Here is a 13799-nt window from a genome sequence, read left to right as displayed (position 1 = left end):
AAATAATCTTATTCCTATCTTAACATTTGTTCTTAATTGTTTCTCCATTTTGAGAAAACAGAGTTTGTTGTTGATAAGTTAGTATAAGCAACTTGTTGGATGATGATGACCAAGTGAGCCAGTATTTGGTTTATCTAATTTTGAACAAACACCTACATCTTGTTTGTTAGCAAATAAGGATTTCTGCAAGTTCCAAGTCACAAATAACAAGAAGCCCTACACCATCACCCTCCCTTTTTTCAATAATCTATGACCAGATTGAAGTGAAATAAGGGAAATGAGAGGCAATTTCTAACTTGATTTTCTCCTTTTTGTTTTTTTGTAATGAAGTCAAATACCAATTACGATGGCAAAGAGGAAAATGACAAATCGATCTTTCTTCATTATTAAAGTGTTAATAAACTTGGTTTATTATTGCCTAAACAATAGGGAGAATGATTGTGAGTAGGACATTTACTATAAGGGTTGCTCGCCTTTTGTTAGTTTGGCTAGTGCCCTCCTTGAAAGTGGTCTCCGATATTAGTTCTACCAAGTTATAACCAAGTAGAAGATAAGACCAAACAACTTATTATTTTTCTCTAGTTTATATTTTTGATTAGTAAAATTTAGATACATCTGTTGTTATACAAACTTAACATTAAATTAGGCTATTAAGTTCAGCTCTCTTATAACATAAGCTTGAAAAATTTAGATATTTTGTCTGGCTCCTGGAACTTTTATGTTAGTTATTTAACCGGACCCATTAATTGTTAATGAGTACATTTACTTCATGACCCTAGCTTATTTGTTGAGCTATACACCTATCTAATAAGATAAATTATCTACTACTGCTGTTACTTCAATTAGCACCTTTCTCGAAGGAAACGTTCGATTTGCTAAATGAAAAAAGAAAAAAAGATGTAGAAGAAGAAGAAGAAGAAGAAGAAACAACCTGGCTTCCCTACCTTAAATTTGATGCATGCCCATGACCTACTCTAATCCTATCCTTATTTTGAATTGCATGAACCTGAAGGCTAGTTAATCTTAGATGGACCGACCATGCTTGAATTTTGCCAGACCATACACACGAATCATGCCGAGCCACAGTGTATCGAGCTGACACTTAACCGACCCTTTGGGTCCTGACCTGACTCGAATGAGCAAAACTAAGTTGGTTGCTCATTGGACAACCAACAAACTGTTACATTAACCCGGAGCGGGCTGATAGACTCTCGTGCATGCATGCGAATGCCTGCCTTCTCATCGACCAACTTACGTGCACGTGAGCAAGGGGTATTTTTAAGGAACAAGGCTATTCTACCTTGGCCATGTAGCTAATTAACTAATTCCTTCCGCATGTGATACTTGTAATGCAGAGAGAGAGAGAGAGAGAGAGAGCATGGGTGTATGTATGTACTTGAGATGACAACTTTAAAAAGATTTTAAGATCCACCTCACAAACATTTTTAGCTTTCACGAGCACCTGGATTCACATGTTTTCCTTCACAATGGATGACTTGGTTCCCGAGATCTGCTGTCCTTTCACCTTGCCTCTCTCTCTCTCTCTCTCTCTCTCTCTCTCTCTCTCTCTGTGTGTGTGATCCACAATTTGGTGCTACCAGAATCCAATCCATTCTCTTGGTGTGTCCGTGCCCATTCCTAGAGGGTACTGTACGTGGATTTTAAGAGGTTTCATTTGGATAGCAAAAGGTTGGGTCTGATTTTGGCTTGCAAGATGCATATATGACCGAATGGTTTGAGCATACTTGGTTTAGAATAATAAAATCCCATTCATGGTTTTGAGACCTCGGGCTTGGGTACAAAGCAAGTCAGGGATGTGTTGGATCAGGATTTACGTCTAGAAAGCCCACTGACATCTAGGGAAGCATGCATATCCAGGCCTACCCATGGCCCACTCAATCTTGTCCCACATCTTAAAGAGATTGGATCACAAATTGTTGACCCGTTAATCAATGGGGCAGTGGTTTATAAGCCCCCAAACCCATCCCACCCTGGCCCAATATATATGTATTATTCGTATCTTTCAGAACAAATATAAATATTAACTTCTATATCCATCTAATACTCATATCTATATCCGTATTTTGTTGAAAAATATAGATATAAGTGTGGATATACCAATATCTGATTCGTATCCGATACGTTTTCAACCCTATGCATTATAAGTTTATAACCTTTAAAAGGTAAACTATAAGTTGTTTCTTGTTATCTAATCAATATTTAGATGTGGGTGCATATGATTGCACACAACATGAATCAAAACTATATGAGCGTTGCATAAATTTGTTAGAACCATCACAAGAGGGTCTGAGTGCATGGTTCATGTTCAAATCAGTGCTTTTCACTCATTTTGGGGGCCATAGATGAACCATGCTGCCTATGAACAACTAGAGTTAATAACTGGCTCAATTGAGCTGATTCCATCAAGAAACATGCCATGCTCAAGCCCTCTTATTTAAACCTAGTCTCATACAACAATCAAGTTTAAGGATTGGGATATAAAAATAAAGTTGACCCTCGCTCACTAATAGGCTTGCTCGATAAGGAAAAGAGCAAGCTTAATCAAGCTATTTAAGTTCAACCTCCAATACCCTTTCACATGACAAGCCAGGCCTAAGCAGCTCAAAGGTCCACTCGACCGGTTTTGGCTTGTCTGCAATCCTAAATACTCCTCCATGCAGGAGGCAGTTAGCTATCAATGAACTTTACGATTAGAATGCCATTAAATAAAACTTCCAGGGCAATCAACAACTGATGGAGCTTATATTAGAGTCATCTTTTTTTTTCATTTTCTGGACAGGTTGAAAACCTAATTGCAGTAATTGGAATTGCAGTCATTTTTTACCATAACTTAAGTTGCAATTCCTATCCTACCCATATTGTCTTCTCTAACCCTCTCAACTAGTCAACCTGCATTGCAACTTTAATATTCTTGTATTGACATAATAAGTATGATCTAATTTTATATAATATATATTATGAATACATATTAATTATATATGATTATATCTCATATAATGATCATTACATTGATATACGATATATTTTTAACAACAAAACTAATATCATAATTATGATTACAACATTAAATAATAGTTAACATTATAATGCTATAATAGTTTTTATAAGAATATTATTATTATATAATATTTACCACATGATTCAATAATTAACCATCTAAACTGAAAATCAAATCCGAAATTCATGTATTCTGATGATCTCTAATTTAAATGTCGAATGAATGCAACAATAAGCTTTTCTAATAGCATGATACAATGTTTTACTATAATTTTATCATCCAGACCTACCCATATTTAAAAATATCTTGATCATATCCAATGAACTGGATTTTTAATTTATGTACCATAATAATTAATTGTATAATCTTCACCGATATGCATCTTCCATTTGGATCACCTATAATTGATTCTTAAATCAGAAATCTTTTATCAAAGATTTAACATAAACTCTTTCGTAAATATCAAAAAACCAATAATATATCATATTAATTCAAATATTTAACTATATTTTAATGCTATGACATGTACTATGCTTTATAAATAATATTATAACTAGAGCATATTGCATTACAATATCATGAATTATATTGTATAAAATTATAATATAATATAATAATCTAAGAAATACTATTATATATAACTACAATATAATATAATGATACTGATATTTGTTATTATAATGATCATGATTATTATAATATAATAATAATAACAATATATAATTACTATAAATATATATATTAATGAATAATAAATAGTATGTAATAACTATATTTAAATAATGAATTAATTATTTTATATTATGTAATACTAAAAAAATAATAACTTATCATTTATTAGTCAAATGTAATTTAAGAATTCATAATTCACTATTTCCAAGAGGATAACCTGACCAAGTTATTTGCAAGATCATCACATCCCCTTCAATGTAATACCACCAAACAGCTATAAATGCATTTGCTTTAGTCTATTATACAACCAAAGCAACTTTTCTAATTGCAGTTCCATTGCCATAATTCCAATTGCAACCATAATTCTCATTACATATGATTGGAATCGGTGGTAACCAAACAATGTCAAATAATTTTTAAAGTCGCCCACACTTTTTTAAAGGAACGTTTGACTACCCGTACAAAAGATAATTATAAAACATAATTCTTTGTAACATAGATTTTATTAAAAAAATAGGAAAATTCTTGCTTTTTGTAAAACCCATTCTCAGGGTTTTTTTTTTGGTACAATTCTCAGGTTTTGACTTGTTAGATTTGAAAAAACAAGCGTTATGGAAGATAACCAGATAGCTATTTTTGTAATACTCAATTCATTTTTAATTTTTCTTGCAAACCTGTTCTAGTAAAACTTAGAACATCCCCAAAAACAGGCCAAGGATTGGCTGCCAAAAGAGAGAGCTGAGATGGTTGGTAGTAGATTTTGGTGGTCCAATTTCCCTTCTAGACAGCATTATGTTGTTCAACCCCATGCTAGCGAAGTCTCCTTGGAGCCCTTTGCTTACCCCCGCAAACGAAAAAAGACTTTGCCCTGGAAAATATCGGCAGCCTAAGTAAAACGCAGTCAGTTCCTCTGGTGAAAGACCAAGGTCTCAACTTAAAAGATATCATTCAACTTTTCTGGCAAACAAAAACAGGTGAGAGCAGGCCAATGAAAACAAGGATTGTATTCAGTAACAAATAACTAATCATTTTTCTATTTTTTTCATTTTTCAGGACCATAAGCAAACTAAGGGCAAACTGGCTCGATTTGGCTAAATGCCACAGGACAGATCGATTTTAATATAAATGCACCACCACAAATATCTTAGTAGTGCCAGGAATTTCAAATTTTCACTGCACTTGAAGGCAAAAGTTTTCATGCACCCACCATCTTCTTGGCACCGTGTTTCTCTCAATGATGTTACTAAGAAGCTGCACCTGGATCATTGATCACACCCAAGAAATCATCCTTTATGGTACCGATGCAGAACTGGAAAGTCAAGAAGAAAAAAAAAATTATAAATCAAGGATTAAGAGTAGTACAAAAAGTTGATGCCTGTAAATAATCGCATTATATGTTGCTTATCACTTGAATTCTAGAAAAATCAACAAAAGATATTTGTGTATTTATAAAGAAGGCAAGTCCACATAAAACCTGATGTTTAAAATGATCAAACTGGATAACATGAAGGATAACACATGTATACACCAAACGTGAATTCAAAAGAGTAACAGAGAATTCGACAAAGGCATGTTTGGTCCACTATCGGTGGTCAGAAGCCAAGGATATAAGGTACCCGAAAGTGACTTCAGACTACCCCAGCCCAAGTCACTTCAGTACTTCGGTGCATAAATTAGCATCCACTGAATCACACATTTGAAAATCACTTCTATGATCCAACTTCTCACTTTCAGCCACTTACAGTGAACCAAGCACACCCTAAGTAGTTGCATCAGCAAATAAAACAAAGCATTATAAAGTAACAAAATAAACTAAGGATAGAAAATAAGGTGACAGCCAGTAAAACATAAGTTAATTTCATGATGCCCTTAAAAGAAATTTACTTGCAAACAAGTCTCATTATTCAGCAGTTAAACTTTGCAGCGCAAAATAAGAGGCAGAGAAAACATACAATTTCTGTTGCATCAACCCGTGTCCCAATAATCTTCAGCCGCACCTCACTGTCTTTTTGAATTTTGACCTACAAAACATCAAAAATTGGTATAGTCAGATATAAAAATTTCAGACAAGTTTCAATTTGCATGGATCTTCTCTTTCCCCAAGAGAAGACCCAGAAAGCCATTCAACTTATAGAAACTTAAGAAGTGGGGCTCATTATTTTATCAAATTTTATGATATAGCAAAACATGCATTAGAAATATTTGTAGAAGTGATGTTTTGGAGAAACCTAAAGGAAATACCAGGACAATTTGGCAACTTTCATTTTGTGATTAAGCCTTGATTTGATCATGAGGCTTCACGCTATGTTGCTAACCAACTATGCCATAGGTGAAATCTTATTTATGTGAAGCAAATCTTGTTTCTGGATTTCAAATGTGCAAAAAAAATTATGTCCATTTATTATTTTTCAGCAAACGCTGTGAATCAATGGTATATAATAAAAAATACCAAGATCTCAATTGGATATTGCAAGACTGAAGGCGCCCATGGCTAACAAGATTAAAAAGACATGAAGAACTTCTATAAAAATAAAAGCAAAAAATTGGCAAAATGAAAGCAGAACCTTAGCAATTCATTTGGTAGTGACAAATTCAAAAGTTTTGAGTGTCACACTCACAATGGCATACTTTCTAGCATTAAAAGAAAACTCTTATGACAGTTTTTAACTTCGGAAGTGTGTTTGCATGGAGACAGAATCAGGTATCGGACTATAAAGCATCGAAAGTCTAATCTGGCAATGAGCAAGGACTAAGATACGTTGTTCATGAAAAAAAAAATTATTAATGGAAATGCAATCACTCAACATGTGATGAATGTGGTAAGTTGGCTGATTATGCAGAAAAAAAAACGAAGTAGAAAAGGAAGAGTAGATGACTTTACAATATATTTGTATTTCAGCTTTAGAATATTAGACTCCATCCTCAGCTTTTGGATTATGGGATTGTTTTAGTTTCTTTTTACGCCTGTTCTTGTAAGTCTTTACGGGTGGTATAAATGGTCTATGAATCAATTTTCATTTCATGCCAACACCCTTCCAGAGGCATGCTGTAATTATTATAGAAAATCAATCCATATTTCCTATAGTAATGTTGAGACTAATTTTGGGCCCCACATCTTCATGTTTTAGCTGCCTCGTTCCTGTGGTTCTCAAAAGCAGGATAGAAGTTCGATAACATAATCAGACTAGGAGTTTGACCTGTTTCACCTAGTTTGACCTTTTTCAAAAGATACACGGATGGTGAAAAGCACTAAGAATCCCTGATGAGCTACCTTACTATGCAACTCAACTAGCACGAAGTAGAGTTTGTTTTTCTTTCTTTTCCCCATTTAGACAATTGGAAGGGGCTTTTGTCCCCCACCAGTGGTATTGAATAATAATGCAGACAGGGCTCATAGCCAGGCCATTGGCACCTAACCCCCACCTATGAATTTACCCACTGAACCATGGTCATTTTGAAGTACAGTTAACTTAGGATATCTCCCAATGGCTTTATATATTGGGGCAGCCCCAGGCCCACAGCCATATGTCAATCTGATGTGACTGAAATGTGGACTTCGCTCTTCTTCTTCAAGGAATTTCAAAATTTAAAGCTGATGCGACACTCCAAGTTGTGTTCAACCCTTTGTATGTGTTTTCCTCTGCTCAACCAAATCTGGTTTTGAACAAAAACATGATGCTTATCTTATGAATAATCAGTCACCAATTAAACTCAAATCAAAGTAAGTAAATCTGCTGCTTTTTTTTCCTTCAAGGATGTCAGACCACACTAGTCTCAAATTGAAACAAAGAATGCAATTCTCCTAATCAAGGATGAAGAATGCCTACAACATCAAACTCACAGATTCAATTCTCCTAATCATCATAATATGATTGTAAACAGAAACATTGAAAACTTTCATAATATGAACGCTGTGGCCAAAAAGTAACTCGGGGCATCTTCATCACTAGTTTAAGAAGAAACAAGAGTGTCTTTACCGGCACAAGGGTCCTTCAGTCAACCATGAACGATAAATGGTTGATTTGGAAACCAAATTAGTACATGGGTAGGTTTAGCGAGATTAAGTGCAATCTGGAATTTTTTCTTTTCCGAGCAGAAGGCAGCTGGCTTAATCAACAAGGCACTGGTTTGACATGGAAGTGCTATATGGACTTCAAAAGGATGACAAAAGAGGTAAATGCAATTGACACCAGGTAGATTCATGGATCAAAAGACTGTTGACACCATCTAGGATATAGGGGTCCCTAGTACACATCATACTGCACCGTGTCACTCATCATGCCATATCAAGACAACCTTACTGCTTGGAACACATTTTTTTGCTATATTGTATCAAGGTATACTGGCCCCATATTGAGGATCATGATGGACCAACCAGCCGCTGATACAGCACCAATCCTTGCGATTTGAATCATTGGCTGAATAAGAATCCAAAAAATCTATTGAAATGTTTTAATGCTTCACCTGTCCATGTATGTTGATGATAAATGAGTCTGAAACTACATTAGCAAGAAATAACCGGGCAGTTTCCTAGACTTGATGAATTAGCTCGAATGCAAAGGTCTAATCAGCTAGGATTTCTAGGGCCCTTCGAAAGAAAATCTCTATGCCAAAAACATGTGTGCCTTCTGGAAGTTCCAGCAAGCAAAAGCTTCTGCTTTCGGTCCAGGAATATATAGATCTAAAACTAATATTGTTTTGTTTATGCATAAATAAAGGAAGAAATTGGAAAATTGACCATATGAAGGATTTCTAGTGAAAAAATAATAATTTATGATACAATCTAAAAGGACAAGAACAGGTGATGCTAAAAGGAGATAGAGAAGAAATATATGAAGCGACTAAATACGAGTATAGACACTCAATTCAGAAAATACAGAATTTCTAGATGTCTTTACATCTTTCAGATCATATGGCTGTTCTCTCTTAGTTTCTGCTCTGCAAGCCTTTTAGGAGTCATGGATTTGGCTTAAGATCAATTTTCATCTAAAAATGAATACAGGTTCCTCTGCAGAGACATAAATCACAGCACAAGAAACAGTTTTGACTGAAAGTAGCTGACTCTTATCAGGGGATGAAGATTGAGCTTTTCATGACTGCCTAGAGAAGGCATGATATCTTCACTTTGCATTAACTATATAGATGGCAAACCATGGAATTTGTCAGTGGCTCAGTGCAAAATGCGAGGGAAGCACATCCGTAAGAACAAAATAAAAATTGAAGACCCAAACATTTTTACCCTGCCTAAGAGGGGTTTGAAATCCCAATACCAGACCTCATCCCAGTACCTTACATGTATAGATCGATACAGCACAATACACCCCTCTGCCAACAAGGTACACTACTAGAGTCGACATGAAAGCTGTACAGAATTGTTGCTCTTGATGAATCTCATGGTTTGCTGGAAATAAAGGAATGGAACAATTTAAGGGATCTAACGCAAAGTTCACATCAACTAGGATCTACACATGGTTTGGAAAGATCAAATTATGTAAAAAGAACTTCGTGCTCTTCAAACATTCCTGCAGGATAAGACTTATCATTCAGGTGCAGAAATCATTAGATCTAGGTTAATATTTTGTTACAAAGAAATTGGTACAGGACAGATTAGACGAAGAACTTAGGTGGTATTCATGCAGAAAACCATACAAGAAAGCAAAAAGTAATGCATTTGCAGCAAATATTAACACAAGAAATCACTAAATAAAAAGAACAGAGGAAGCAGAAGAGAAGAGGTGTATTCCAATGAGGAACATTTTTCATTTCAATGTTAAAAAGCTCAGGGAACATCACATGAAAACCCACTTTAAGAAGAAACTAATGCACAGCCTTGAGAGAGAGAGAGAGAGAGAGAGAGAGAGAGAGAGAGAAGTAGAGGCATACAGATGGAGAGAGACATACAGATACTTCCCACACCACTTATTTAAGCACCGGAAGCACAAGGCTGATCGGTCTGACATGTGCCCTTTCTTGTGTCGCAACAAAATATAATAACAATAACAACAATAATAACAATACTAAATATTCCCTTTTTCAGTTAGAATATTAGAACAAGTTCTAACAGATGCTTTTCCAACCCATTTTGGGTACTCGTACTAACTTGGTTAGAACCAAGACAAGAAAACCCTTGAAATCTGATTCATATAGAAAATATCTTATTTAAATTAAGTATGTTTAAAATTGATTTTACTACAAAAGAATCATTTTGTTCAGTTATGCATCATTTTCAAAACTTCATCATCTTTGTTCTTTTACATAAAACTCACTCTGAATTTTCAGACATCAATCTCAAGGAGTCCAAGGAACCAACACCTTGTGATCCAGGAAAAAAAGTTCGTTCATCATTTTTTGAATGGACCCAAGCATCCAGATGACATAAAAAAGAATTGTCTCATTTCATGTAAAATGAGTGATACATCATTCAATCATACATATTCGGAAAATGGGGTACTCTTGTTGAAAATGAATTTCAGCCTTTATGGAATACTCAGATGAATTGAAATTTTGAAGGAAATGAAAAGATATGGATATGCTTCTTTGCCAATGCATCCCATGATACCTGTACTTATAGAATACATTAGTATATGGAGTCCATGAGCATCTGACAAAGGGGGTTGATAAACATTTTCTGGAGAAAACCATGAAAGAGCGATACATGGTGGTTCTTTTCAATGATGTTATAAGAATGGTGGTCATTTGTAGGATACTTGTATAGGATGATACTTCAATAAGGTGTACAGGGGGCATGAGCTTCTCTCATGTGGAAATTAGAGGGTTTCCCCCACCTTTCAGGGCCTATTTGGGTAATTCAGTAGAATTGGGCTCAATTTCCTGCTGAATTCATGAATTGGGCATCCCATTTGAGCATGCATATATCAACTCTGATCTTGTGGGAACGAAAAAAGACCTCGTGGTTTTCTTTTTCTTCCAGTAGACCAACAGGCCTACAAGCTAGGATTTAGGCCGAAACTTTGGTGGGCCCTTAGGAGATGCAGTTGGGTGGGCCAACTGGCCCGATGTCTGCAGGATATTCCTGCAAGAATCCTCTGCATTTGGGAAGAAAATTTGCAGCTTTGTGGCTGACGAGTCTTATGAAGAATTTCGCCTACGTTCCCAAACTGATCATTCATATGATAAGTAGAATAAAGCTCATGGTAATGCTCAACTATATATAACCAAGGTTTAAACTTCACTTTCTATAAACAATTAACCACTCATATCCTTCGAAGAAATTGGTAAATACCAAAATTCCATGCCGAGCTAGTTTATTTGGACATACGTATGTATGCCTTACTCATATATCCCCCAAATCATACTTCATCAATTGTAAATTACTTCAAAGGTCAGGTTGCCCCAAAACCATCACCTAGACAACATATCTGATGGATGGAGGAGAAAGATAGCCAGTATTAACTTTCAACAGTGAACACACATTAGACATCTTCTTTTGCAACTATAAACATAAATATCACAAATTCCATCAACATAGTGAAAGCACAAATATACATCTAATTTCACTTGCAAATGTGAAATCAGACGAACCATATAGAACCAAGAACAGAGCGTACCGATCCATCAGATGTCGTGTAGTTTGGCATGTCCCCAGACTGGAACTCCATATCATCCGGGATCAACTAAAAGAGATAACAAAATATGAGAAAAGGAGAGAAAGATAATCCGAACAACAAGCGCCATGAGACAAACAAACACATGCATAATTTTGATTCATGGGACACCATAATTTCTTTATAATGTCAATATTCATACAGTCCAATTCCCTTTCTATCTTGCATTCAATTAAATTGCCAAGACTTTTACTCACATGATTCGAAACGAAGATCTGCACCGGCCCAGCCTCCGCGAAGAATCCCATCTGCAAGGACGCAAGCAAAACCCACTCCAAAAGATCAAACAAACAAAAAAAATATTTAATTTCTGAAAAAGAAAAATATAAAATATAGTTCTGAGGGAAGGGGCTCGACCTTATTGACCATGGTGACGACGGCTTCGAGGATCTCTCCCTTGAAGGGGCGGAAGGCGACGCACTGGTACTTGACAGGGAAGGTGACGAAGCCGGTGCCCTCCCGGATGAGGCCTTTCCCGATGTCCTCCACGTTGGTGATCGCCACCACGAAGCCATGCCGGCCGCTGTGGCACAGGACACTCTTACGCTTACGGTTAGGTTTAGGGTTAGTGTTAGGGTTAGGGACCTTAGGGTTAGGGTTAGGGTTGCGAGAGAGAGAGAGAGAGAGAGAGAGAGAGGAAGAGGAGGAGGAGAAAGACCTGCAGGTGCCCTCGACGTCCTTCATGAGCTTGGCGACGAGCTTCTCGCGGAGGTGGGGGCCGAAGTGGCGGGGGTGGAGCTGCATGTTCCGCTCCAGCGTTATGTGGAAGAACATCGCTCCCTCCTCCCTCTTCTTCTCTGTTCGCTGCGGCTTCTTCCTTCTCGCGCTTAATATGAGTTCTCCGTGGATTTGGTCTTTCGAAGGCTACAAAAAAGAGGGGAGCGAGCCGTGGAGGGGTTTCAAGAACGATGGGTTTCGGATCCTCCTTTCGGTCTGTTCGACAGGCCCAAATTTTAGGGCCGCCTTTTGTCACGGACCGGATCAATAAATTAATCTCTTCCAAGCTAAATATGCCATATGTAGCATCTTTTTATTAGTTAATAAGCAACTATGATAACCTTTTCCATTCAATCACAATTCTTACCGTGGTTAGCTTCTACTCTAGAGAGAAAGGCCTGTCCATGCTTCTGATCTTTTTTGACCCTAGTATCCCTTAGTAAAGAAACCACATAACTAATAAAGATTGTGACGCATAATGGATCCGGCTTTGATACTATTTAGACTCATAGTCCAAAAGTTCAAGCTGTTGGAAGGAGAACCAACCCAAGCTAATTAATCCATATGGCACTCTTTTATCAGTCAACATAGGACTATAACACTTTTAAGGTTCGATTGGGGTTTGTTCACATCTCATATGATCAAACTTTATCCAAATGGGATCTTGCTGTGGGATTGAGGTATTATACCATTTTTTTAAAGTGAAAATTTAAGGATCTTCCTCTTACCTAGAGTTGTGCACCCCTTTCTTTTTTTTTTGTTCATTTATTGCTTATTGATCAACTTTCTAGTGGCTCTCTGTTACTTCTTTGTTGTTCTCCTTGAATGCATGCACAAGTAGGAAGTAGAAGACATCCCACTTAAAGCTTGAGGAGCCAAAAAGAAGCGAAGAGGTGGTGAGAAACATCATGCAATAGATGGAATGGTGCTTTTAAAGCGGAGGGAGATTGTGGCCAGGGCTATCAATTTGAATGGCTCAAGTTAAGCTCAAGATTAACTCAAACATATGCTTCATGCTTCTTTTAAATGTTACGCAACTGAACATTAATTGATTAAAGACTCAAAATTAATGTTGAGCCAAATTTGAAAAAGAAAAAAACTTATCAAGGTTGAAATAAATGCAGCATATTTGAATTGGAGTGTTACCAACTATTAAATGGATTTTGCTTTACTACTTTTATCTTCTATCATTCATGAAATCTACTTGAAAGATTAGGATTAAAAGGATCAACTAGTGAGTACCTTATAGTCTACATGAGGTATCAGTTATAAGTATAATCATTAGTATAAACATATTGAAAATCAAATTCTATCTTTCTTCTCTCCCCAATCTTTGCCGCAATAAAAATAAGCATATCGGTTGAATTATTCTTAAAATTGGAAAGAACACAACCACACTTTCCATGTTGCACAAATGTCACATTTAATATAATAAGATTTTATCCAACAAAGATGGTATTATTACAAAGAAATCCAATGGTTTTAATTCTTTAATAAGAATGTGAATCATATCCATGTGAGCCCCTGTTTCTCTTCTTTCGTCCCCCATGGGCTCTGGGGATCTATATGAGGAGGCCTCTGATCAGAAAATAGAGGCTGATTCGTGGGAAGAAGAAGAAAACAGGGAAGCAGCCATTCAAAGAAAAAAAAGGAAAAAGAGAAACAGGGTATGCCCTATTTCCAAAAAGAAAAGAAAAAAAAACAAAAGGAGAGGTGATTTTTGTAATGGAAAGCTAATTTCTTTAGCAAAAGGGTGATGGATGAAC

The 13799-nt window shown here is 36.2% G+C and overlaps 1 protein-coding gene across 1 annotated transcript; it reads right to left on the bottom strand.

Moving 5' to 3' along the window:
* Positions 1-4666: 4666 nt before the first annotated feature.
* On the bottom strand, positions 4667-12234 carry NRPB7 (DNA-directed RNA polymerase II). The gene is made up of 6 exons (XM_008811578.6): positions 11975-12234; positions 11674-11839; positions 11514-11564; positions 11260-11325; positions 5644-5712; positions 4667-5000 (listed from the first exon to the last, which is right to left on the bottom strand). The coding sequence occupies exons 1-6, from the start codon at positions 12088-12090 to the stop codon at positions 4935-4937; spliced, it is 534 nt and encodes a 177-aa protein (XP_008809800.1). The 5' UTR covers positions 12091-12234; the 3' UTR covers positions 4667-4934.
* Between the last annotated feature and the right edge of the window lie 1565 nt (positions 12235-13799).

This window comes from Phoenix dactylifera, chromosome 10 (genome assembly GCF_051530095.1).
Source record: "Phoenix dactylifera cultivar Ajwa chromosome 10, Ajwa_hap1_PhDact_Kaust_v1.1, whole genome shotgun sequence".
NCBI lineage: Eukaryota > Viridiplantae > Streptophyta > Magnoliopsida > Arecales > Arecaceae > Phoenix > Phoenix dactylifera.
The sequence above is the reverse complement of the archived record's forward strand: the minus strand, read 5'-3'. Positions and strand labels throughout refer to the sequence as shown.

Coding starts and splice junctions, on each gene's coding strand:
- NRPB7 (XM_008811578.6), bottom strand. CDS start 12,090: ATGTTCTTCCACATAACGCTGGAGCGGAACATGCAGCTCCACCCCCGC. Junction 11,840..11,974: donor GACGTCGAGGGCACCTGCAG/GTCTTTCTCCTC, acceptor CCTGTGCCACAG/CGGCCGGCATGGCTTCGTGG. Junction 11,565..11,673: donor TCGTCACCATGGTCAATAAG/GTCGAGCCCCTT, acceptor GCGTCCTTGCAG/ATGGGATTCTTCGCGGAGGC.